At 38.4% G+C, this 27,824-nt stretch overlaps 1 protein-coding gene across 8 annotated transcripts in view; it reads right to left on the reverse strand.

The window, feature by feature from the left end:
- The window catches only part of RBMS3 (RNA binding motif single stranded interacting protein 3), a 767,181-nt gene that overhangs the window by 240,855 nt on the left and 498,502 nt on the right, over positions 1–27,824 (reverse strand). For all 8 annotated transcript variants that reach the window (XM_064672487.1, XM_064672497.1, XM_064672475.1 and 5 more), the window contains one exon: positions 18,786–18,877. In XM_064672487.1, coding sequence (XP_064528557.1) covers positions 18,786–18,877 — 92 coding nt within the window. The remainder of the gene's footprint in view (positions 1–18,785; positions 18,878–27,824) is intronic.

Here is a 27,824-nt window from a genome sequence, read left to right on the forward strand (position 1 = left end):
TTACATAGCTTTTCATCTGTCACCTAAGGACCTGACTGTTCTCCCTGCATGAAGCACTTGGTACCATTTATGCATTTGCAAATTCTTCTGCCTATAGTAAACCAAAAAAGAAAAGTATTTCTTTCTTTTTTGTATCAGTTCTTTTCAAAAAGTTTCCTTTTCTCAAGTTTCTATTCCTCTCTCTCAATCCTTTTTTAACTTTTATTTTCATTTTTGTCTTTTACCAACTTTCTGTTAAACATTTTCAGGAAACCTCTAGATAAGATGGTGACAGATCCAGGAGAAATAAAAAATGCATAGCACCAAAGGCAAAAAAAAAAAAACAAACATGAAACAACATGAAAATTGCAGAGCAGGCAAATGGTCTCTCTTTTCAAACTTTCCCACAATCAGCTCTAACATACTTTCCATAAGTAATACTATCTCACACACTGCATAGATAGGGCAAAAGCCTTATTATGTAATTAGACAAAATCTTTTAATGCCACAACGTGCACTAAATGTCGTATCTGATACCCAATAAATATGTGGGAGGCTTTCCATTTACTTCAAAGGTTACTGGACTAAACTCTGAGTGTGTGGGCTCACTAATGAGCAACTTCACTTGTGCTCATGAGCCAGGCAGAGGATAGCTCCTACAAAATGCAATCTCTACAGTTCATAATTGTTTAGATGCTGGAAAATGAAAACCTGCAGAAACAATGAACTGGTAGAGACACAGCCCATGACACATTTGCCTTTCAGAGGCTTTCCACTTAATCAAAATTTGTGGAATATGATTGGAAGAGCAAAGCATTTAAAACTAGAAATAAAAAAATGCTTAAAATTGCTGTCTAGAGTGGATTGACAGCCCATTCACAACCTGACCAAGAAAAGCCAGTCATCTACACCAGGGTGGAGACAGAGCAGAGGGAGGCACCCTTAGGGACACGTTTACATTGCAGCACAGGAGAAACACAATCGTGGTCCTGGAGAGTTCTCAACAAGCTATTTTAACTTGCTAAACAAATTAGATATAGACCTAACAGGAGTTATTTTCTCCTGTCTCCTCCCACATCCACTACATAGTATCAATCCAAAGCTTCTTAAAAGCACCAGGTCTTGAAAAGATTAAGTTGAATTACAAACATGAGATTGGTACTTTGATTTACTTCGTGCTAAAATACAGACAGCACACAATATTGTTTTTTTACTGCTTTATGGCATATACAATTACATGAAATACACATCAAACTCATCTAAATAGCTGGCCATTTAACTGTCTGTTTGGTGTGGTTGCACACTTTGTCATCCTGTGCGATCTAAAGCACAGAGTCAAGTCTGGCTGCTGCTTGTAATTTAAGATAGGTAACTCTGAACAACAGGGCCTTTCCCCCTCCTCCCTCTCAAGGAAGGGAAAGCTCTTAAAAGGTCAGGCACCAATGCAGTTTACTGAATAAAGCTCAAGTTTGAAGAATGTGCCTTCTAAAGTGATTTTACTACCTGGGATGTAATGAGTTTTACAGGCTTGCTTTGTTAAATTGCCCTGACAATCTCCATTTCCACTTGCTTCAATCATATTAACAGAAGCTAAAGTTCACAAGTAGTAAAATATTTCAGTGTACTGAGTTGGGTCTCTAAAAAATAGATCACACACTTGACAAACATATAGGACATAATGTTTGGCATTTCATTTCATGTTTGGCTTGGCATGTCTCGTTTAGGGCAGGACAAGATGCCCTATCACACCATCTCATTACTCATGGAAATAAAACACGGTTACACCAAGGACTTGACAAATCCCATTAGATACGTCAGAAGGACAAGATTGTCCCACTGAATTGGTAAGTTCAGGGAAATATTGGAGAAGCTCCACCAAAGGCAAACATACTTAACATCATAAGAGGCACACATACAAAACTTGGGTAAATAGGTAAGAAACTGGAAATCCCTTACTGAAATGAGAAAAGGGACAGTATAAGTGAAGACAGTGAAGATAATTCTTGTTAACAGGGGCATAATTCCCTCATTAGAAGAGCACAGACATTACTCTGTTACTACTTTGTGTATTTGCCTTTGCCTTTTAAATCACACAGTCCTTAGGGGATGGGATGGACCTTCCTCTATCTTTGGTATGTGTCTAGTACTCCTTGAAAGGTACTGCAATCCAAACAACAATGACCAAAAAGTTATAGCTTCCCCCTTTTCAATCCTGAAATAGTTCAGAAAGTTGTTTATAGTTTGCAGAATATAGGAAAGAAAACTTCATTGAATGATTATGCCATGCAAAGGAGAATTTGAAAATGATCTTGCACTAATTCAAAGCAAAGGTTTATAAAATGTGCAACACAAGAGGCTCACCCCTGTATTATGATTTTCATATTTTATTTCCAAAATATTTTTCTACATTATTTTCTTTAAGTGCCATAGATCTGGCTATTCTGTCAGATACATCAGCACACAACTGATGTACTATGACATTGATTAAAAGTGCAACATGGTGCAATGAAGGGAAGAACTGGGCCAAGAGATGTTTTTGCTGAGATAACCCATGATAAGTGACACACGTAGCAAATGGAGCATCTTGACATATCTGAAGCATACAACAGCAATCTACACTCACTGAACAAAGGAGTCTGAAACAGATCTTTAGGATGCTGGTTAATGGGCTACTGAGGCTCTTCAGAGGCAAAAACAAAAAAAAAAGGGAAATCGATGCTCTCAAAACAATTCTAAAACAAAAGATTTGGAACTATGCATTGTCATCCAATTATTCTCACAAACAATAATGCTGAAGCGAGCTCAGATACGGTCAATACTTAACATAAAAAAAAAACAACTAGTACTTAAATAAATACTCATCACTCATTGCTCCTCCTGAGTCTCAGACCTCAGTAACTGGCTTAACAGAATAGTAACCAGATCTGATGTAAAAGATCTTTATTATGTATACTTATCTGGCAGCACTGACTGAAGGTGGCAGACAGTATGTGAAGGGAAGATGAGTGCATAATGGGAATACGGTTCCCCAAATCCCAAGAGGAATAAAACCCTCTAGCGATCAAGCTAAATCAAAGCTGTATGAAAAGAAACGTTCATCTAATTTAGATGCAAATATACCCAGATGCCACTGTACACCACATCTAAACAGTATTGCACAGACAGTATTACTTCCATTGTACCAACAAATGCCTATCTTCTCTGTAATAATGTTCTCTTTGATGCACATGCAACGGAAGAGTTAAGGCATATTTAGATTCAATCAACAAAACTTCATCAGCACAGCAAGATGAACAGAGATCATATCCATAGCAGGCATCTGACCTTTTCATCGCTCTCTCGCTGAATGCGCACGTGAGGCAGGCAGGCATGCACATACACACCAGCAGAAACGACATATAATGCCTGAAATCAACTTCTGGTCAAGGCATCCTGATATTTTCTCATATGGTAAGCATTTTATTTACTTCAAGCACTGGATTTTCATTTGCATCATCTGCAGAACTATGTGCAGTGTTCACGCTCAGGTAATGAGCACTAAATGGAATAGAAGGCAATAAATAGAATATACATTTGTTAAATAAATGTAATACCTTTTATCAAAATCACCTATTTACTAAATTACTTATTTACTAATTCACAGTATTCAGCCAGGTTCATGACCTGCTTATCACAGACCATTAAAATTAAACCTGTGTGTATTGCAGGACTTTGGTCCAAGAACAGGTTATTACACATCAACCACTTTTCAGAAACCATCTACATGAATGATGTATTTTTTCTCTGAAAATACATGTAACAATTTCAGGTTGTTTATCCTTCAGTAGAGGAAGGATAAATCACTAATTTATTACTATGAAATATTTGGTTGATGTGTCAGAAGCTTTAGAGTTTTTCACAGTTGGTCTCTGATGTAATCTGTCATTCAGCATCTAGAAATAAAATCTTTACACTTAATGGGAGCAGTAGAAGTTAATAACACTCTTGATACACTCTTGCTACAGTTTCAGCTTGAAAACCACAGGACTTAGCAAACTGTAATGGTCTGACAAGGCACTGGATGCAAAGCTTTGGTTACAAAGGCTTCTTTCTTAAATTCTGCAGTGTGCAAGAAGCTGTCAACTTCTAATTTGTGGCAAGCAGGTTAATTGTGGATTTTTACTTTGCTAGGACTGGTTTTGAAAACTCTAAGATGGCTTAAAACAGCTAAAATATTCACCTTAATGTACACTGCTTATACAAATTAGATATGATTCTCTTTCAAAAGGGGTTTTTGAAGAAACTGCTGGAACCTTACCTATGATTTAGATCTGAGGCAACATGCCTCAGTTGCACCTTCTTTCAGCTCTTCAGGTTTGTGAGGGAGGAAGCAGTTCATGGATTCAGCAGGTCAAAATGCACATCACTGACTGTGGCTGATAATTCAAGAGTTGCCCAGAAGGCCAGATGCTAAGATTTTGGTTTCAGCTTGATGGGCCAAGCTGACCTCTGGGAATGATTGTCTTATCTCAGTTTTGCCTTCAGGCTTCAAACTATCCACTGTAGGCATGTAGGCCCCCCCAGTGACAGACACAAGAGTTTTGTGGAATGATTTAATAAGGATATTTTCCTCTATCTGGGACTTGAGTTTTAAAGGCAAATCTGACCCCCCATCCCTAAATTCTTCCAGAACAAAATCTTGCACCACATCACTAAGGGTGAAAAATAAAAGCAAGGTCTATACAAAAACAATGTTTGCTGCTTGTTTTTAAAGAAAAAAGGTTTTGGTTGGTTTTGTTTTTACCAGTATGTGAAGGAGGGGTGGTTACTTTATTGACGACTAAGAACATTATTAAATATTTAAGGGGTTTTTGCCAAATACATCTGCCTTGGATTATTTTTTCTAAAACAAAAATTAAGAACAAGTGCAAATGGAATTATTAAAAGATCAAGAGAGATCATTTGTTGATCAAAAAACCCTAATATATTCCATTTCTGTTGCAAAAGAAGACAATAAGCACATATGACAAAGCAAAATATTCTACATAGGTGGAATATCAGCTAGGGCTGCAGGTTGCTAAAATCTTGAAACAATCCAGCACAGCATTCTGACAAAGGACTTTGTACTCCATTATTGCCAGCTGAATGTATCTGTTAACTTTCGGTCCAAAATATAGGTCTGTATTTTAAACCAACTAACATCAGAAGCACAAATGACTATGTGACTCTGAGCAATTTTATTTTTGAACATGATTAGAAGTGGCAGTACAACACGGCTGAGGATCATCTAAATCATCTAAACTTCCAGATTTGAGCCCCTGCTCACAAAAATCAAGTTCTGCCTTAAAATAACTGAACTTGATTCCCTGACAAATATTTGCAGCAGTATCTGTCATCTGAATATTTATATTGGGACAGCAAAATTTCACAGTTCTCTAAAACAAATACTACAGACAGATACATCTAAAGAGTGCATCTCTTAAGAAAGCCAATTTGAACAGAGTAGATCCTTCTCTTAGGAAATATTTTGTACATGTCAAGGTTTTTCTCTACATAATATTTATATGAGCAGTAATTCTGACAAAAAAAGACCACAACACAAACAACCAAAAACATGAAAGGAGAAGTAATAAAATACTCACTTGTTTCTTACAGATCTACATGTCGTGCCTATATTTCTCACCATTCTATCTTCAAATTAAAACTTTTTAGCGGAGAAATATCTGCAGAGGTGATAGAGTTTTTGTGGTGGCTGCTTTTTTTTTAAAAAGAAAATAATCTTAAAGGGAGTAAAAACCTTCTAACTTCATGTAACCTAATCATAATTTCTTAAGGCATGTCAGATTTTATCATGATTGAAGTAAATGTTCCTTAGGGCAAAAATGCCAAGATTTAATATGTTAGAAACTCACCTACCCTCTATTGCTATTTTCTCATATCCACTTTTCTTTGTGAAATACAGCATTTTCAAAGGCATTTAAAGTTTAGAAACACATAAATATAACTTAACTTCTATACTTCCTATTTAGCTTACTGTATTTTTGGCATTATACACAACTAGAAATTAAGCTCTAGGACACTGGCATGTCTGTCATAGCATGACTCAAGATACTTGAGCCATTGCATTTATGGTGTTAAGCAACCAGTTGATATACTCACTAAAGACAAGCTGAAGAACAGAACTTAAGCTGTGAATATTTGCAAACACTCATAGTGTTGTCATTTTAAAACTTGCACTTATAACATTTGAATCTAAACCTGGTAAGGCATTCAGAGGCCTAACTTTAAGGGACCAAATGAAATTTAACAGTACACCATGCAAAATGATGCAGTTTACACCTTGCTAAAAATAAGAATTTCTGCTGCAAACTCTAGGGTGCTCATCAATTGACTAAAAGACAGTAAAATATACATATTACAGCACTGCAGACTATCTCTGAAAAATAATGTACAGCTCCACTCAGCCAGATTCAAGGAAGATGGACTATAAGTAGAAAAGGTATAGAAAAAGGCTATCAATCAGTGGAATATCACAAGAATTGTGAATATTCTAGAAGAGAGACTTTGCCTGCCTTGTGCAACATCCACCCAGCTCAGATCCAAAATTGCAACAGGATGGTGATAAGTGTGGAGGAACAACCTAAAAAGAATGTGTTATATTCACAGTAACAAAAGGAAGAATGCAAATGGGATATCATTCTGGTTTCCCAGTGCTTCATATAGATCAACAGGAGTGGAAAAGACTAAAGTGAACTCACACGGGATGAAAAGGGGACATTACAGAAGGAAGAACATTTATAAAGGCAAAGATCACTATTAAAAATTTCTAAAATACTAAGTGAAAGACTAACACATCAAAGAAATACCAGCAAACAGGCAATAAGTAGTATTTACAGGTATCATTCAATGCCTGATCTGATTTATGGATCATTAATACCAGGTGACTTGAGAGTGCTATGTTTTGTGAGAGGTTTTCATCACAGTATAAAGTGTTTTAGGTCTCAGCTACTATACATTTAAAAGACCTTTCAACAAAGAAATGGATAAAACTGTAGAAAAACTCAGTATAAAGGATAAAGTACTAGATGATGCTCCCAGGAGGAAAGTGCCTAAGCTGATACTTTGTCAGACCATGTCCTTTAGATAAGCCTGCACCAGGCTTCCCAGATGTCTTGCGATCAAAGAGAGCCAGTACAATAGTCACTTAGAGGAGTGCAGAGAGGTTCTCTGGTAACTAATCTAATTGCTGTCTGACACAAAATGTTGAGCTCCTTCAGTGTACCCCTGTAAGCCAATCTGGAAATTACTCATATACTCAAGAGAAGTAAATAGCACGCAACAATGTAATCATGCAAGATTAAACTATTTATTTGAACTTCAAGCAAAGCAGTCTGCATCCAACACTCCTTTTTAAGATACAAAGCCTGAGTTCAAGAAGTCTTAGAAGACTGATCAGACAAAAGAGAGCCATTACGCACTTCAGCTAATGAAATTTTATTCTGAAAGAGAAACATTTCCATTACCGTAGGCTCAGCAGCTCCAGGAGAGAGGACATGGCAGCGAGACTGCTGCGACCCCATTCCTGACATTTCAACACGACTGGGATCAGTTCTAGCTCCTTTACCAAACCCATAATCTTACCATGTGAAATGTGCTGTGCAGCAAGAAGGCAGTCTGAAGTGAATTAGGTCATGCAATTAGGAGTGGTGACCTTTCCCTGATGAACAGTTTTTAAGCAAGGGAAAAGATTTTTGGAAGCTAAGGCACTGCAAAATCCCTCACTTCACTGATTCCACATGCTGCTTTATGCTGTGTTGCTATAATAAAGCAACACAGACATATAAATGATAGTCCTGGCTTTCCATAACAAGCTATAATTGGAGTAGGTGACTAGAAAAATGTTTAGATAAATGGTGGGATCATAACCTCTTATGCAAAATGGACAAATAAGTTATGGAAATATCTGGGAGACCCTGAGGCTGTGTAGCTCTACTGCAAACCATAGGCACAGTTAAAGCAGACAGTAAATCACTAAATCTCATCTCAGATGTTACAATTTTGTTGTTATTTTGGGGTTTTTTTGCTAGTTTTTGCTGACAGATGGGGAAATACTGGCTGATTGTGACCAAGATTTAATTTACCTCCAATTTCCTTCCTATTTCTACAGTACAGTTCTAGAAAACATATAGTATTTTATTCCCAGTGCTTAGAGGAATTACTGGCAAATAGTCACACTCCTTCGGCACATACTATAAAAATACCACTGTAATGCTTTTTGCTACTCATAAGAATTCCATTATATAATAAAATTTTCTCAAGAATATTTCTAAATTATCATCTATGAATGTGTGCATACATTGATATACGTATAGCTTCTTGAATACTTATCAACTATGCATGCACATAGTAAAACCCCTTATGTCCATATACAGAGAGACAGAACTGTGACACTGCACTGGAACAGCATCATCTATTAAGTAAGTGGGATAGTAAAGTGGCAAAGATACCTTTAAAGACAGGTGAGCCTTTCTTCAAGGCATCTTTTCTTTCTTTATCTGTCTCCCAGCTGCATTTAAAAACCAAAATTATAGAACTCCATGAAGAAATGACATCTGAGAACAGACTTCAGTTTCAACTCTTAAAAAAGTATGTCCCCTTCTTCCAAGGAATTCAAAGCCCAGCTTTCTAGCATCAAGCCTTAATTATCCCAACTCTAAAGTTTTCTGACTGGAAGTGAACATCTTTCTTCACTATCTCTTTTTCTTTTTGAACCTTGATAAAAATATCAAAATAGCAGATGACTGACAAGTGGCAATTATTGAACATACTCTGCTTTGTTATTCACTGGCACAGAGATAAGCAAAGTTGTATCCATTTTAACAAGGGGAAAGTATACCTCCTATCAAATACTATATCCATATTCTAATTCTATGTTCACCCCAGGAAAGGTCCAACTTTTCCATATAAAAATGCCTTTACAGCTGCTATCATCAAAGTTTTCATTGTTCTCCATGGCTTTTGAGACCCCAAATTATGAGGCATAGTAGACGAAATAACCATTGTACCTCCATTACTGCAATGTAAGGGCTGTCTTTGGTAGATGCAAACCTCCCAGAGGTCCTCAGGACATACCTTGGTATAGTTTCTTTGGGAATCACAGAAAGACTCCCTCTGTCTAATTAGAGGAATTGGCTATTTAGGGTCCCTAGGTTTTTCCATGTGTCCACCATTTTGGATTATGACTCTTAATAATAAGACTCATTTTCTTCCATGAGGAGTAGGGAAAGCCGAACAGCATGACTATACATCCCCCCTGAATAAGTTTCATCTGCACAGCATGACATCTGCTGCAGTCCTTTCCTCCTTTTAGATACAAAGGCTTGTGCTGCAGCATTGCTGGTAACATCACACCCAAGCAGTGGGCACAAGATAAAATGCACAGGGGTACTTCGGTAGCCCCTGGCAAAGATAAAGTCCTCAAGCCTGCTGACAGAATTGGTCAGACATTGATCCACTGGTGCCATTAGTTTCAGGCATTGTTCAGCAACATGACAGATTCTAATTCGATCTAACATTTAAGGAAAGCTGGGATCAAACAATCCCAGACTTTAGGGCAGGCATTTATAATGCCTTATTTACACACAGACATGGGGGTTTTCAGTATATTTCTTTTTGACACAACACTGAACATGTGTCCTCATACTTGGGGTTGTACTTTCTTCACTTGCTGTGTTAAAGGAATAGTTCTGTTACTTTAACACTTCAATTATTTCTGGGGTACATTTTTCTAAAGCTGACAGTTCTTATTTTAAAAAAATTATCTTCCTAGGTTTAATCAAATATACGCATTTATCCTTGTACAAAATGAAGACTGCCTTAAAAAGTACCTGATACCAGCCAAATGTACCCTTCCTCTGTGTGTCCATTTTTTCATTTCCCATGCTGCAGCACTACAAAGCATTAGCAATATTCATCTCTTGTCCAGTATATTGATACAAAATGACCCTATAATCTTCCTCTCAGCTCTGCTCGCATATTACAAAAACAGTTTACCATGCTTCATGTTCATTCCTTAGCAACTGCTCCTTGCTTCTAAGAACCACTTCCCTATTTACGCATGCACATCCTGGCACATCTTAAAACTGGAAACAGAACAGGGATTGACGGAAGTTATGATTGCATGTCACAAAATCATAAGTGGCATGAAAAAGATTCATAGGGAACAAGAGCCTTCTGTCTCTTCTGATACAAGAATTAGCACGCAATCAATGAAATCAACATTGCAGGTCTAGAGTAAGCAAAGGAAATCGTTCTCTGAAGAACATAAGCTTAAACTGAAGAATTTTGTATGGCCAAATGTTGTGCTGCCAAAATTTTAAATGGGGGAAAAAAAAGGCAGGATAAATTCTTTATTTGGGGATCGGAAGGCAGTTCTACAAAAGACTATTCAATACAAGCTGAGGAAATCCCAAGTTGCAAATTGCTAGAGGCTAGGAGACTACACTGGGGAAGTATCTCAGATGCCTTCTGGTTCTTGTACTCCTCTATTGGCATGTGCTAAAGCGTACTACCAGAAAGAGAATCTGATGCCAGAGGGAACTTTATTCTGGCCTGATATGGCCAGTTTTACATTCTTAAATCATTTACACTTATTTTGATCACATCAAAGCTAGTCTAACATGACTGAAAATAGAATTCAACCCTTCATGTCACCATAATCTCCCTTTCTGAGCACAAAGGGAAAGTATAAGGACTAAAAAATTCCATGAGCTGCCATCATGACTCAGTTTGTTGTATTCATCATGAGGAGAGCCTAATTTGATAATTTTATACAAAGGAAAAATAGAGGTTCTTTTTACAGCAACAAAAATTATCATTCATTAGTGAATAAAACTGCATCTAAATCTAAATTTATTTAGATTACAGACAAACCACTCAGACGTTGGTTGAATGGGAGACATTCATTAATAAGGAAATAACAAGCAGAGTATTCACTAATACAGTAATATTTAGATATTCAGAGGGGGATGCACATGTGCACAGGGAATATCTGTGCATATTACCAGTAGATTTGCATTTACTGGCAGAGTGTGTACCTGTGTATTTCCAGGCTGATGAGCTGTTACACAGGCATGCACATCAATGCTACTGAAGCTCGCACACTTGCTTTCCCAATCAAACCAAATAATCTGAAAGTGACCCAATTTTCACATAAATTGCATTGATTTGTTGAAGCTGTGTCTCAGTCCAGACTAAGTGGTACCGCAAAAAGCATGCACGTAGCCTCCTGCTGGTGGTCATATGAATCTCCTTCTCTTCCCAAGGAAGCATGATAGATACAAGGAATTTTCTGTCTCTCACCTTACAAAAGCGCTGTTCTCATTCTGAGCTACAGAAGATTAGGATTAAATGATATGTCACTGAAAGAAAGGCTACGTCCATTTTCCACCACAGTAATATTTTCTAAAATCACAGTTTTGTATCATTTCAGAGTGCACTGGGTTTTTCCTGGTGAGTAAAGATGTGCTTACTGAATTTAGAACATAGTTTCTCTCAGTCTGAACTGCAGATTCCCAAGCTGCATAGTTGTGGTCGGATAACTCCTCCACGGGGCATTCAGAGTTTCCTGAGTATGGAGGCAAAAAAAGAATTAATCTGATTCCAGTGTTTAACTCATTTGCAGGACTCAGATTTCCTGTTCTGCAAACATAAAGGGTTTGCAAAGAGCGCGTAAGACCTTCCAAGATGTATAGCTATGTGAGTGCTAAAGATAGGGAGTCCCATTCTTCTCTCTGGCTCAAATTGCCAAAGCTCTGTGGATTTCAGCTGTATTATTACCAATTCAAATGTGTTCCAAGTCAGAGGAAAGTCAAGAACAATGTGTATTTATGAAAAAGGCCAACTCTTGTTTGGCTGAAGTTCATAACCCGAAAAGAACCCAGTAATTCCACTATTCTTCAGCTTAAAAGTTGGCTACATTTTTCACTTTCAGCATCTGTTCTGTGGTGCAAGGCATTAATAGCATGGAGGTGGATATATTTACTGATTGTTTTTATTTTAATTTTCAAAGGCCCAGGAATGTTTTAATCTGAGATGAAGTTACAGTGTGAAAAAAAAATCAAGTCAATCTAGAAACTAAAGCAGCACTTAAAAAGGGAAGGAAAATACCATGGCCAGGTCTGTTTGGGGTGATAGCTAGAGAATAAACATGATTGTATGTGCCGTAAGATTTTCTAAGCTAACTTAGTGGTTAAGAAAGATGCTGAGCTAGTTTTTGGGAACAAAGGAACACAGCACTGACCTAATTCCTCTCAATTAGCCAATAGTAAAGTTCCATTCACTTTTAGAGAGAAGAATTACGGTAAGCAGTTCTCAAAACTCCCAAAGAAATTACTGTTTATAAATTTGGCAGGTGTGGTACAAAAGCTGTGGATGTGCCCACCCCATTTCAGGCTGACCTACATGTTTTTAGGAGCAACACATGCAAGCATGAAAGGACTGCTGGATCTTAATACCCTCAGGATTACTTGATGTTCTTGTTTCAAGAATGGCTCAAGCTAAGGCATTCTATATTGGCTTGTGAATGTACATCTAAAAGCAGGAATAGGATCATAGATCACTTTGCACTGGCTACCGTATAGTTCTCAAGTAGAAGCATGAAATTGTCCCAGCTAGATGAGACGAGGAAGTCCTTCCATTAATGTCATGCATCTTTGATATCACCCCAATCAATCACTCTTTGTGCAAAGCTGCTCACTGCTTTAGACTTGATTGTGTAGGAAGCTCATAGGACAATGTCATCTGCTACTGCAGATTTTCTGAAATTTAAAGTTAGCACTTTGCTAGCACATCTGTGATTTGAATCCTGAATTTACATTGTGTTTCATATGGAAAAACAAAACAAAACAAACCAACACAAAACTTTCAGGTTTGGAAAGGCACATCTTTGTACGAAATTTTGAGATAAAATCTGATACAAAAAAATAATTTAGCATCTTGTCAATGCTTTTACTTTGTCAATCATTATCCTTTAAGTAATGGAAAAACCTGCACTTATGGGCCAGCTACAGCTGGGAAACTATGATTCCCCATTACAAGAGTGAAAGATAGTTTACGCAAAACAAGAACACAGGTAAGCGGATAAGAGAGGATGAGGAGGGCACAGCTTTGGTAAGTGGCATTACATGAAACTTGGTGCTTATGGTTAGTTCTTCTGCAGGACGCTTTTGGTATGGTTGACTTGGTAAAAGAAATCAAAGGAGAGAGATACTCGCACCTGTAATTTCCACATCTAAACTGAACCACCTTTCACTTCCTTCCAGCTATAATGTTTTGTTGTCACTACAATTCAGGTCAGTATTGGTCAGCCAGTATGTACCGTGCAAAAGTACAGGGAGAGAAAGTTAACATTTTAGGAAGATAAGAGGAAGGCTCACTAGAAAGTGCTCCACACACATGCACTAGTTGTGCCAAATGTCTCCGACAACTGTTGCAGCAGCAGCCCACGCCTGGCTGTGCAATTCATTCAGAAACGATGTGGAAGGTGGCCAGCAGCAGCACAGCCATGTTCTTAGCTTATCCTACAATGCTGAGCATGCTGAGGTTTCCAGAGTCACTAGCCCCTGCTCTAGCAGCAAGAAAATCCAATAGTTTATAAATAGCCAATACAAATATTAGATTTCATAGAACAGTTTGCTGGGGGTGGGGGATCAGGTAATCAAAAAACAGGATTAAAACAAAGCCTGACAGTTTCAACATTGAGCTCTAAAACTCCTAGCATCCTGCTTTGTTTTCAAAAGGAAAGTTAACTCAGTTGAATAAGGCTGTTATCCACCAATATTATACAAAAATTCAACCAACCATTATCCTAAAGTTTGCTTAGCTAAAATTTGCAGACATTTCAATTATGAGTTAATAAATCACTTGTGGGGTTAAGTGTGTCATGTGGATAGGCCATATTTCATATTTTGTAAGGATAGAATTTTTATTAATTATTTTCCTGAATTTTTAAACTGCAAAAAAACAAATAATTAAAACTTTTCCATAAAAACCTAGACTAAAAAATAGTGGGCAGACTGGAAAGTCTTTCCAGTTTAAGGAACAGGCCTTTAGAGTATTGGTATATGATCCAGAAAAAAGGGAAGTAATTTAAAAAGAAGAGAAAATGAAGCTGAAAAATGAGCAGACAGAATGGATTTATTTGGTCAGCTGACTCATACCAGAGCAATTCCTAAAACCTACGCAAAAGTCTGGAAAATAAATAAGATTCTTCTGTGGGACTTTCATTTCCTTGGTCCTTGGAGAAAAACTGTCAATTTAACTATACAGCAACCAGCTCTCTGTTCCTCTTCAGGAGCTCTTATGCTTGGCTCTGTTCAGTGGGAAACAGCTTCCTTTTGTCTTTCATCTAGATGGTGATTACTCCCTGTATTTAAGCTTCTGCATGATGGAGAGATGTGAAAAAACCAAAATCACTTTCTGTAATTCCCTTGTCAAGCAAAACACATCAGAGCCTACCAACATAGTCCTTTTTCAGAACCAGTTCCTTCAGTGTACCCTCTGGATGGCAATTACTGCAGCAGAGTAGTTAAGAAATGGACTTAGACAACTGCCAGTGCTAATTAAATATTCCTTCAATGTTCACATTTTTCACATGGGTCCTGAGGATGTCTAAATGCATTTGACATACAAAAGGAAAACCCAAAGAAGACATGCATCATCTAATACATTTTTAATCCTTATAAATGCATTTGGAATAACAGCAGGATTGAAAACACTTCCTTTGTGAATGTATTTGTTTCAACACTCTTGATGTGCTGCTAGATATTAAAGAAGGTATTACTCTCTGCAAAAACCTACCTTTGCCTGAACTTCCACTTTATGCAATCTCACAGCAGACTAAAACTGGAAATAAAAGATGGGAGAGAGAACCCCAAAATGTCTGTTCTGTGAAGGTATAAACTGATTGCACAGTTCATCTTCAGGCTGACACAAGCTCAGATGCTCAAATTTATTTAGACAGCACACTTCTATTGATTTTTTAGGTGATTTAGACTCCTCGGCATCACTAAAAGCTTACATTTAAACTAGATTAAGAAGTGTCCTCATGAATGTGTAATTCTGGGTGAAGGACTATTGCAAATCCCAAGAACAGTCGTGGCTACAGATTTTATTAGAACACTGATACATTTTTCATGTGTACTAGGCTTCCTTGCCTACTTGTCTGAGCCAACTCCCATATTACTGAGATTCTCCTTATTAATTTTCCATATTCTGTCTATAAAATTTTTCTAGAAAATGCAGGAAAGGAGCATATGGAAAAACCCAAACTGATATATAAAACATATACACAAACGCTGCCTTTCCTGTGTCATGTCTGTGTAGTCCCTAGCACAAAGAGACAAACTAATCAATAATTCCTGTGAGATTACCCAGGAACATATAAGTTGGGTCATTTTTAGTAGGAAAACAAACCCAAAAAACCACCTGGACTCTACAAGCCTGTACAAGCAGGCACTCCATACATACAAATCTGCTCCATACAAAGCAAATCTGCTTTGTCCAAAGGCAAACAAGAAGCACGTAGTAAAATAAGCCATGCCAGCTAGGAAAACACCCCATAGCATTAATTCTCCTCAATAAATTAAATTCTTAATAAGCACTTCTGAAAGTGATGGACAACTTAGATGAGCTATATTGGATGTAGGACAGTGGCAGTAATCAAAGCTTCTGCTTCAGGTACCTGTGAGAGAGAAATGCTAAAGAGGCAAGGTGAAAACACACACATGTACAAGAGCCTCACACAACTGTCATGCAGGTGGGAGGCTGTGTGGGTCCTTGTCCCACAAAGTGGATAGCTGTTCATGGGCCCATGAGACCTCATCTCCCAGCTGCCATCACTACCTCTGCAGGCATAATACCGCTGTTCCTCTCTCTCAGCCAAATCCTCTCCTGACTACTTCAAATCAGAACAAAAAGAGAGGTCCAAACATGTTTAATGGTTAGGGGATTTTTCCCTTTGTGGGTTTATGGGATGTATTAGCCTCAACAGAATAGTGACGGGACTTGGAGCATCAATCCACCAGAGTTTAACTTTCTTCCAGAGGCAGCACTATGAAACAAAATCAGCCAAAATGGTGTCCAAATGCCATAAAAAAGAGGGAGGTGGCTGTATTTAAGCATCGATAAAATGAGTATATTTTACTCAAGTATCCACAAGATACTTCTGCTAGCCAACATGGGTGGGGGTTCAGTTCTGCTTTTTGTTTTTCAAAGAAGATTCCTGGATTTCTATGAGAAAAATTATATTGTGTTACAATTGAGAAAGAACCACTCTTTCCGAGCAAGATTTCTCTCCAGGAAAACATCACAGATGATACCAACACCTCAGCAGACTTTCTCTCTCTACTGAAGAAGGCCAGCACATAGCAAAAGTTGGCCGACGCCTCTTTCACTTTTATTCAAAAGCATCCACAACTGGACTGACATTTTTAATATTCACAGAACACAGGTTACAGTCTATCTTCTCCCGGGCCTTTATGTGGGGCGGTTTCCTTGCATTGCAATGCAGAATAAAAGACAGAGGACACTGACGCTATTTTTTAAACATATGCCATAAAAAAGGTTTACGGAATTTCTTCAGACTTACTCTTTTTATTTCACTGGAGAGCCACCATTCACTACTAATTAAAGCAGCTCTTGAAATAAAACTGCTCTGGATAAACTTCCAGAAGTGGAGGCTAAATTTTTCTTCTGCTTCTTTCTTCAAACCTCTTCTGAGCCCTCACTGTTAATTCAGACACTGGCAGGTAATGCTGCCTTTCAGTCCCGTTATACAACTTGGTTTCCAACATGTGCAAGAACTAACAAGTTTCTCCAGATAGACTTGCTTTCCCAGGCCCCTGCCTTCTCAGAAATGTGAGGTACTTTGTGTGCAGTCATCTCAATTTCCTTTGAAACCCCATTTTTCTAAATACTTAGATTTTTTTCGGAGATAAGAAAAGTCAGTTGTATATTTATCTTGAACTGTCAAACACACTAAAAAGAGTCTATCTGGGATTCCAGGCACCGTAGCTAAATAATAAAAATACAGTCAGCCTTATGCAAACAAATGTGTATACACCAGCTGCCTCAAAGTCTTGCAGGGCAGAAAACTACTCCTGCCACAGAGTCCCCAGAAAACAAACCAACCAAGGGCTGGTACAGCCCTTCTCACTCTGTAAACACCAGGCTTTGCTTTTAGTCCCTAAAACATTGGACAATCCAAACCACAGTGTTTTAAGTCACCATCTTTTTTGGTATTTCCACACATACAAGGTACTGAAACTGTTCATTGTTCTGAATCATGACAACACCAAATATAGATTTATCTTTCAATCCTATCTTTAAATCTCTAATTTTAAATCTATAACTTTACAGATTTATATGGATTTATATTTGATATAGATTTTTTATAGATTTACTCCTCCCTAGAAATAGCTATTTGATATCAATCAGTAGGACAAAATATATCTCCTGTCTTTGGTTTCTTTTTCACAGCTTGACTAATGCATCAAATTGCCTATATTTTAACAAGGACCTGCTGTATATCTGAGAAATAAAATGGCGCAGTCCTTAGTAGAAGTTCACATTCTTCAGCTTGCCATCTTTTACTCATTTGAAAAAAACATTTTTTATCACCATGTGTCAATAAAAACTAAGAGCCAATAAAACAGCCTAGCTTACATTGTGGGGTACTGTTAAACAGAAATACATGGATGACATCCAATTTCTTCCAGGCACAGTGAGTGTAATTCAGTAGAAGTCAAAAGAACCTCATTTACCTGCAATGATTTTTTTTCTTGTAAAAAACACCAAAACTATGCTTGATATTGTTGAAAAACAAAGGTGCAAACAGCCAGCATTCCTTTAAATGAGAATCTTTAAGTATTGTGATTGTTCATTACTTAATTTGCCTCTTTTTTGTAATTACCTGTTTGTTTTTACTGTTTGAGATTCTAGGACAGCATCATTTCTACAGAGACTAAATGAGGCAATATTAAGAGCTTTTTGTGATTCTTGGGCAAGGCATTTTTAAAGTACAAAGCAACAGCCATTTTTGGTGGCTGACACAGTCTAGAGCACAAAGACAAATTATTATGCCATCAGAAAGGTAACAGCTGGACCACACAATGGTCTTTTACTGTCTCCCCATCAGCCCCTTTGCCTGGGAAAAAAGGATAATTCCAGGACCAGAGTAATTGAGCTCACTGCACTTGCTATGGCTTCTGCTGCCCCTCTGAACAGATGCCAGTCACCTTCAGATAACCCTTAGAAACTATTCTTTCAGCAACCTGCTACACTTCCATTTATATCCTCAAAAAAGTGAACAAAACAAGGAGAAACCAAACCAAGGCAGATCAAAGAAATTTTCCTTATGTTCAGTCAGTCACTCCTTCAGAGAAGCTCACAAGACACATCAGAAAAGAGCAACTTTTCCAAAGCAAAGGAACCAAATGAAGACAACTCTGAGGTAAAGAAAAGGCAACTCTTTCACCCATCAGTTAGCACAAAGGCATTTCCAGTGCTCTTCCACTCTGGTGCCCTCTATCTTACAACACTCTCCAGAGAGAGGAGCAGAGAGAGTGTGCCAGAGTAGAGCCCATTACATGAGACACAGCTCTCAAGAACACAGACAAACCATAGGATGAATAAGGCACTGGAGCCAAAGGATGAAAAAATCATTGGAATAAGCAATCCAAAACCTTAAGAAAAACAGGAGCAAAATAAACTCTTGGAAATTTAACGCAACAGCTCAAATAATCCTGCAATACCACGGTTGTTCTTACCTTTGCCATCTGCGCCTGCACGCCATTTGCTTTGAGAGATGCTACTGCTTTCTGTGCTGCTGCTGGACTGTCAAAATCTACAAAACCATAACCTGAAAAATAAATGGATAAACAGAGATCTTCAGTATCATCCATGTGTATGTGAACAGATAAAGATTTTATTTTTAAAAAAGAAGGAAACCCTTTCCATTCTCTCATACTGTCTCCTAGTCTTCCAGTAGCACTGTCACCACACCTCTATTTCACACATTTTTTCTCCTGAAGCTAGTGGAATTTAAGGGAATGCAGTTACCTGAAGATTCAAAGTGCAGAAAGGTATGCAGCAGAGGAGGAGAAAAGGCTGGATCTGTCCTAACAAATAAATGGTCCCTGGCAGCAGACGAGCACAGACATTTGTGGGGCTCTCTGGTGCTCTGGAGTCCTGCCCCATCTCTTCCATAAGAGGAGGTAGCAGTATGGCTCTTCCTGGGACACAAAGCTAGAGAAAATAATGCCCTTTTCCTGTCCCTTTAACCTATACAAGGATTAAGCTTCAGAAGAGGAGGCCAGCAAGTCTCTGCAGTGGGCTGGGGCCATCTGTGCCGAGACAGGGAGAGCAGCCTTCTAGCAGGTGGGACCAATTCAGGGAGAAATTGCAATGCGTGCTCTACAACCAACTGCTAGATAGCTCTAGAGGATGGTAAGACAGTAAAGTCACAGCTTTGGTTAAACCACATCCCTTTCATCTCACTGCTCTCTCGGCTGGAATAAGGGGCAAATCTCTGCCAGGAACTGCTTTAGGGTATCATCTGAACAGCAGCTTAGTGAGGTTAGATCCGAGGGATTGATAAGGGATAATCATCTGCTTTTAAGTGGCTTTCTTACTCCCAGTATTTGCATTACTTTAGTATATTAATCAGCCAGTCACTTCCTATCTTCTCTTCTTCCTTCCATTTTTTCTTCCTTTAACCAGCAAGACTGATATGTTCGAGCAACACCAGAGCTGTTAAGCTGGATAGCAACAACTCTGAAAGTATTTTTATTTTCCTAAAGACATAAAGTAGGGCTAGGAGGACAAAGAATGGACTTTTCAAAACTTCTAGAGCACTGAGCTATCCCTCATTTTCAACAGCATTCAAATGTCTTGCTCACAAAGATTTCAATTGAATTAGGAAGATTTAAAAATCTCACCAAGCACCGATTTAGGCAGCTGCATGTATTTCACAATCCATACAGGGAAACCCTCAACCTACATCCTTATAAGCAATTACAGTGCAGGTACGCATGTGCTGCTCAGACAAGCTGTGGCCAGGGGCCACATCTTTGGCATCTCCCTGGAAAGCCATATGGATGAAACTGAACTGCCTGAAAGCTTTAATAATATTAGCACAAGCATATTTATAGCACAGCAGCTTCTTTGCAGACATCTCCATTTACTAGGTCAATACACATCACACAGGAGGCAACCACAGATATGATTTCCTGCTGTATCCATATGTATTTCTTTCCCCAGCTTTTCTTCCTACTTCTGGGAGGCCTCATCGCCTTCCTCTCCACACCAAATCTAGGTAACAAGAGTTTGTGCTTGTGATCGCCTTGCCCCTCAAGTTACAAACATCTCTTTATTAATATTTTGGTATGCATGCATTACTAAATGCAGGAGTTAGTCCAATGATAAAAGAATTTTGTGTACAAAGATTTTTTTTGTTTTCTTGGCTTAAGTCTCACTCACACAGTTTTCAGAAAATGAAATGAAAGAAGAAAAAAGAAACAGAAAAAATTGTTAAAGAAACTGCTGACTTCAAGAGTGTGAAAAGCACTATTTTGGTAGCCAAGTCAATATCTCAACCTTTCTGTTCTTTTCTTCTCTCAGTTTTCTGGTTTTGTTTGTTTTGTTTGTTTGGAGTGTTTTATTTGGTTGGTTTTTGTTTTTGTTGTTGTTGTTGGTTTGGTTTGGTTTTTTGGGGGGGGTGTTTGTTTTTGGTTTTGGTTTTGTTTGTTTTGTTGGGTTTTTTTGGGGGGGGTTGTTTTGTTTGTTTGTTTGTTTGTGGAGAATTTTTTTGGCAGGGCATTACTACAAATGGAGGGAAATCCTAGAACAACTCTACACCAGGACAGCAGATCTAATGAACACCACCATAAAGAAGCACATTAGAGTTTGGTCAACTTGGGGATGTGAAGGGTGTTTTACCTGCTCAGATTCCCCCATTTGATTTTCCCTTTTTACTGCTACTGAAACTGCCATTTTTAAATCAGCTTGTTCTACATTGCATTTTCCACTGCAGTGCTATCCAAGCTCTCTCCTCACTGTAGAGCAGCAGTAAGGCTGATGGCACTCTGAACCAAAAAAACATGCTACAAGAGAGCAAGAGTCCTCTCTGGATTTCTCCCATGCCTCTGCCCTTTGAGAGAGCAGCTTCTGGGAGGAAGGCAGAGATACAATTAGATGCAGCTTCCATCTTCCTAGTTGAGAGATCCTGACAAGGAGCCAGAGCTGCCAAGTGGGAAATCTAAAATGCCTTGAGAAGTCACGAGATGGCTTGGATCAAACACAGAGCAAATTACTTTTTAGGATAGCAAGATTCTCTTCTCAGAGACTAAATTTGTTTTTATTTCTCATCATTTCTATGCCCAACAACTATGAGGTGAAAGTACAAAAGTAAGTTTTAATATTGGCATTAAAAACAGATAATAGAGTTAGATTTTTATATTTAGCATCAGTGTACAGTGCAGGTTTCATGTACAAAGTAATAGAAAGCAAATTACTTTTTATACGACTTTCTAGACAGCACAGTAAGTAATCACATCTCAGTTAGTGCTGCTTGTAAATATAAACCAGCATGTGTAAGAATATTCTGGCGTTGCATTATACATATCAGGTATATCTAACATTCCCAAATCTTCTTTCGGGAAGCCTAGCCATGATGATGATATCTAACACAGTAAATTATTGAATATTAACATCAGTCCAGGATTTCTAAAACCATGAATATCCTCTAAACACTTTTTCAGTGGGCACAAGGGGCTATATAACCATATCAGAGGTCCAATGCGAGTCTTGAGACAAAAACCCCATATCTTTAGCTGTTCATTATGCATTCTAGTATTACTACTCACAGCCTCACTGCAAAGCTGCTCTTTTTCCTTCCCTTAAGCTCATTTCCATTCCAAGTAACTTTTTCTGGTCCTCCCCCCTCCTGACACATCTCTCCACCACACACAGAACATCAGGACAAAATCACTCCATGGCTGAAAACCCGTCCAAAGAACATCAATCTGCTGCAAGAGAAGCCAAGTTCCCAGGCTGTTTCAGCATTCAAGTATCCTTACAAGAACCCTGCAATGCTATATAACAGAAAACCAGGCATGTTGCCTTTTAGTACAGTTTCTGTTCTTCCACGTAGATGTTTATAGCCTGTTGGTGACCCACACTAACATATTTCATTTGTTTATAATCTCACTTCATTTTTTGGTCTCGGGCTTTAACAAAGTAGTGCTCGTTTTTCTGTTCGGGTTTCGGGGTTTTTGTTTGTTTGGGGTTTTTTCGTTTTCTTTCATATAGTTGTCTGGGTAGATCAAGTTTAGTCCCCACAAAATCTAAAGCTGGTTCTTGGAACATCCCCTCCAGTGTTCCCCATAGTGTAAATGAACCACAAAACTCTATGTGCTGAGAGTCTTTCCCTCTCGTCCAGGCTATGGCTGGAGTGGGTGTAGGCTGTGCTCCCCACCAGCAGAACTGGGCTGCTGTGGCTGCTCCTGGCAGATGCAGTGTGGCTCAGTTTTGGCTGCTCCAGCATTCATCCCTACTCAGATAACTGTTCCCTGGCTCCTCCCGGGAAAAGGTACGAAAGTAGTTGGAATCATCCCCCAGGAGGAATTCAGATCAGAGTCTGCCAATCAAACACTGCTCCTCTAAGAAAACGTCTATATTTCTTTTCCTCATTTAAAAACAAGTGCAAGCCCCACCAGCCCCTCCTTCTGCTAGCCTCAAATTCCACAGCCTTTTTTCGTTCCGCCCCCCACTCCTGCATTTTTACTGTGTGTTCACTGCCTTGTAAACATTCTGGTCAATGGATTCTACATTTTTTCCCTTCAGTTTTTATGCAGAACATCACGAAAAACAAACTCGGTTTCTAAACTGGGACCTTCAGACTCTGCTCACAAGAATCCATCACCACCACAGGAAACCAAAACCAAAACTATCTCCCCTTTTTTTCCTGAAGCATTCTGCCATTTTCCTTTAAGAACTCCAAACACAAATTGGGAAAACTGTGTTATCCCCTGCTGCTTTGAGAGATGGGAATTGAACTTATCACTAACGTGAGCTCCTCAGCTCAAGTGTACTTACACTGAGGGTGACTTCAGCACTCCAATGCTATAACAAGCATTCCAGGATCCCGAGTGTTTTTTTGTAGAATGACATATTACCAGTTCACACATGCAAGCCCACACTCAAAGAAACCCAGGACAAGACTATCTAGATTAATTGTTAAACCTTTCCTTTAAGAAATACAATGCCTGTAATTTTGTATTGGCCTGATGCCATTAGGGCTAAATAATTAAATTGAAGGAATAAAAGCAGTGGGTTTTTTACTTCTAGGGGAAAGAAAACAGCTAAGCATCAGCAAACTCAAGTTTATAGCAAGCTGCAATAAGTGCTACCCAAATACAACGGCAAACACTAAACGTCTCCGTCTCCTACAACCTAAACAGCTGGGGGCCTCCTGGTCTCAGTTTCTCAGTTCCATAATTAAGTTTGGCAGCAGGTTCAAATGATTTAAAACTGAATGTCACTATTTCCTCAACAAATCCCTCATCCTTGTTTTTTCTTACTTGTCAGGAGAAGACCAGCAGAACAGCAATTAGTGGTAAGCAGTGCAGTGAAAAAGAACCAAGTATACACTAATTAGGTCACTCGCCAAACACGTTCATTTCATTGGCAGGTTTAATCAATGTTTTCCTGAAATGTCTTAAATCTCCTATGCTAATTTAAAGTTTTGTTATTGTTGTTACTTTAAACACAGATGGGATGCCTGGAGATTTTCAATTGCTTTCTGCAAATCCATTTCAAAATAACAACCCCTCATATAGTATATCATCAAAATTTCGGCACAGGTTTTAGGAAATGGCCTCTAATTTTATGCCAACATTTTTGTGCCTGCAAATACCTATAGGTGCAATTTTGTGGATTTAAGTAATTGCAGGTGTGTAAAGCTCTCAGATATCAAACTCTGAATTGCCCTGACTGATCAAGTACTTAGGGATAATGCCAAATAATTTAAGGGACTACCTGCCACTTGTGGTTCCCGCAATTATTGTGAAGTGCTGGACGGTGGCATATAGCAAAGGCAAGCTCCCACTGGCACACACGGACTTTACACTGCACCTCCGGGGAGCTCCGCTTGTGTAGTGACAGGAGGGAGGGCCTTGCTGCCTCTTTGGAGAATTGAGGCAGCTCTTCCACCGCTGCTGAAAGTGGCATTAGTTACTCAAAGTGAATGGAAAGAGAGGTTTCAGGGTATCCTGGAAGCTTGGTCCCCCAATTCGTACTTACAGCTAGCACACCAAGGCTAGCTTTTTTGGACGGAAGACACTCCCTCAGCAGTCATCATTGCTGACGCCATCGGAAAGGGAGCTGTCACGGCTGCTGAACTAATCTGCACCCACATCAGCCTGCTCTGTCCTCCTTCCTGTCCTGACCACATGCTCTCAGGTCCTCACAGCAGCTCCCTCCTTCCTGCTGGTGCTGCCCACAGAACCAGCTTGCCCACAGCCCCACAACCATCAACGGGTGTGAAAGGGCAACATGCAGCCATCCACAACTCTGCACCCACCTCGTGACCCAGGTCAAAATAAAATAAAAGAAAAAACGAAGAGCAGAAGTGTGGTTTCCCAGAAGTGAGGACTGGAGCGCCTTGGCATGATGCAGAGCTGGAGCTCTGCAAAGACAGTAACCTCCAGAGGGGGGGCTGAAAAAGGAGGAGCCATAACAAAGCTGGGGATGATGAGCTCTCAGATTCACCCTGACACAGGGCCAAACATCACATTTGACCTCTGGTTAAGTGTTGCTTTAAATCACTTGAATTCAAGACAACTAGTACACTCCATTTTCCAGGTCCCCCCCACACAAACACAGACAGGAGACCTGACTCATTCCGCCAGGACACTGGCATGGAGTCTGTGCATTAGTTCAAGTAGCATGCATGGGTAACCTATCTTGGTATATATAAAAAAGTACCTAAATATACTGATGGGGAGCTCACACATTCTGAGGAGCTCTTCTGGTTCCACTGACATCAACAAACTCACTGCATCAAAAGTGTTAGTGCTTTGTTTCTTTAACATCTTTGCACCCTGCCTGACAGATGGAAAAGGCCGACTGACTGCTGTCTCACACAACCTTCAGTCCTGCCAATCCTCCTCTACTAGGGACTGATGTCGGAACTTAAGAAAAGCTACAGAAAAGGAGGGACTCCAGCTCTAGTATCTCCCCATCTTGTAGAGTTTGACTTTGTCACAATGACTCCTTCTGGTAGCAAGATTTGTGCAAATTTTGCATAATATTACATAATAGTGGAGATATTTCTTTTTAAAGATAAACCCAAAATTGCTCATGCGTAATTACAACAATTCCATTATACCTAAACTTTTTTCTAGGTCTGATGTACCAGACCACTTGGAACTCTGCTTCCCACCAGGGTACAATGCCTTTTTAATGTAAGTTCCCAGTCCTGGTTTCTGACCATCTAGAATTTAATATGTCAAATCTGAAATCCAGAACAGACAAGACAGAGTATATAATACAGGTTGGGTCTTCAAGAGGTGTACAGGTTGTTTGGACAAAAAGGAGTTATTTTAAGTAATTGCTTTCTTTTTTTCATCAATGTTTCTGTTAATGTTCCAGAGATTGGAAATTGAAAACCACCCCCAAAAGGAGATGTGGTGAGGGAGAGGAATACCAGCCTAGTGAGGAGGCAGCAGTCAAAACTATTTGCTAAAAAAACATGAAATAAAATATATTAATGACAAATATCTTACTTTAACTTTATGCTGTCACCTCCATACATATCTATATATGCATACATTTGAAGATATCAGCACAAAGTTTTTACACAAACATTAGTAAATATACACAACTAAGCAAATATATAATAATCAGTGAGTTGTGTCTCCTACATGTATAAATAAAATCACTTGGATTTCATGAAAACCTAAGTTAATTTGAGTTGTAAAGTTCACTTTTGCACAGCATTTATTTAGAGTGTCTCTTAAAAGACAGTATTCATTCTGACTATTAGGTAGTCCACAAAAAGTGATTATCCAGTAATCTACTATGCAATTTTCAGACATTGTTTTATGCTCAGATAAAGAATCAAATTAAAGTCTTATAAGCCTTGGAAAATTAGAGTTAGCAAGCAAAGAGGTTGAATCACCCTTGAACACAAAATTACTGAAAACAGCCTTTTCTTTCATTGTTCAAATTGTGCTAAAATATTCCTACAGCTCCTAATGCTCAGAGTAATAGTAAAACAGTCTACACTATTATTATTTTTAAACCTCTACTGTATAAAACTGTTCTTGGTGGCTAGAAAGTGGTGAATCATCATCTTTTAATTAAAACAGCTAATATATAGTTAGAAAAATAATTGGAAATGGAGAGTCTTAAATGTAAGAAAGAAAAGATAGTCCCTTCATATCAGATCACTCCCCAGAGGCGCACCTACGTTGTTAAGCATGCATATATAGCTGACTTTTTGTTGTTTGCTTTAGCTTGATATGGAAATACAGCACAAAACTGTCACTTTGATTATGTTCCTGCAGTGATTTCTTTTACCTCTTGCATTATTTGAATCCCCTTTTTAACAAAAGGGAGAAAAACAACACTGTAGGTAACTAACGAACAATTTTTAGACATCTGTTTGCAAACATATTCTTAATTTGAACATCCAATTACTTTGATTTAAACAGTGTATACGAATACAGGTTATTATTAACTGCATGAGTATTTAATGATAATATTTCTGTGCAAAACTGAAGAACGGAATTTGTGATGATCTGTTCATGTATTTTAAAATGTTACTAAATTGAAACATTTTTGCAATCTCCAATAGGTAAAGGTAATAGTACAATAAAACCTATAAAACTTTGTTATGTGGGAAAGAAGTATTTATACAATAAATAAGTAACTATATGTATATGCATATTCATGCCAATTTTTCTGAAAGCTAATGCTTCCAAAAACAGTCTCTGAAAGAACAGAAGCAGACCTCAAAACTGACAAAAGCTCTCTGTGAAATATGGTTGCAATAACAACAGTGAGGGGGTGAGGGATAAGTAGTTACAAATTTAGCAAATATACCTTTCAAGAAAATGATATTGCTCTTGACTACTCTCTCTCAACATTTACATTGCATTTCTGGCAATTCAGAATCACAAAGACTGGCAAACTGGAGAAGATTCTAGAAGGAGTACAAACGTAGTCATAAAAATCCAGATTTTGCAAATGGCAGAACTCTATTTGTTTATCCCTAACAATATGTCAAGTGTTTGGGGCCTTAAAAGTGAACCTACATGTGAGTGAATACTCATGGGCCACCCTAAATGCACATGACCAGCACAGAGAGACCTAAGACTTCATGAGGACCTGTCAAAGAATGAAAATGTTGGTGAAAATAAACCAAAAGGGAAGTTGAGAAATATTTCCTGGTATTTCTTAAGAGCCTGGACTTGGATTAATTATACAAAGCCAATGATGGAAAATTCATTGCTCAATTTACTAAATATGGATTGAATAAAGAAGGGAACATATTGTAAATCTTGCAGGGGCAGAAGGACAAGAGATAAACACACTTTTCCATCTTCAACTTTTGAAGCGAATCTCTCTGCAAGTCCCATTGATTCACTGTCAAAATCCAAAATAAAGATTAACTCTATTTTTCAATACAGGGATAGCTCACATCTACAGTTTCCATATAAACTAATGTATGATTTCACACTATGGTTATTTACTACCATAACATTTTTTATCAATATATTAGCTGTATAATGTAATCATTAAGA

This window comes from Pseudopipra pipra, chromosome 1 (genome assembly GCF_036250125.1).
Source record: "Pseudopipra pipra isolate bDixPip1 chromosome 1, bDixPip1.hap1, whole genome shotgun sequence".
Taxonomy (NCBI): domain Eukaryota; kingdom Metazoa; phylum Chordata; class Aves; order Passeriformes; family Pipridae; genus Pseudopipra; species Pseudopipra pipra.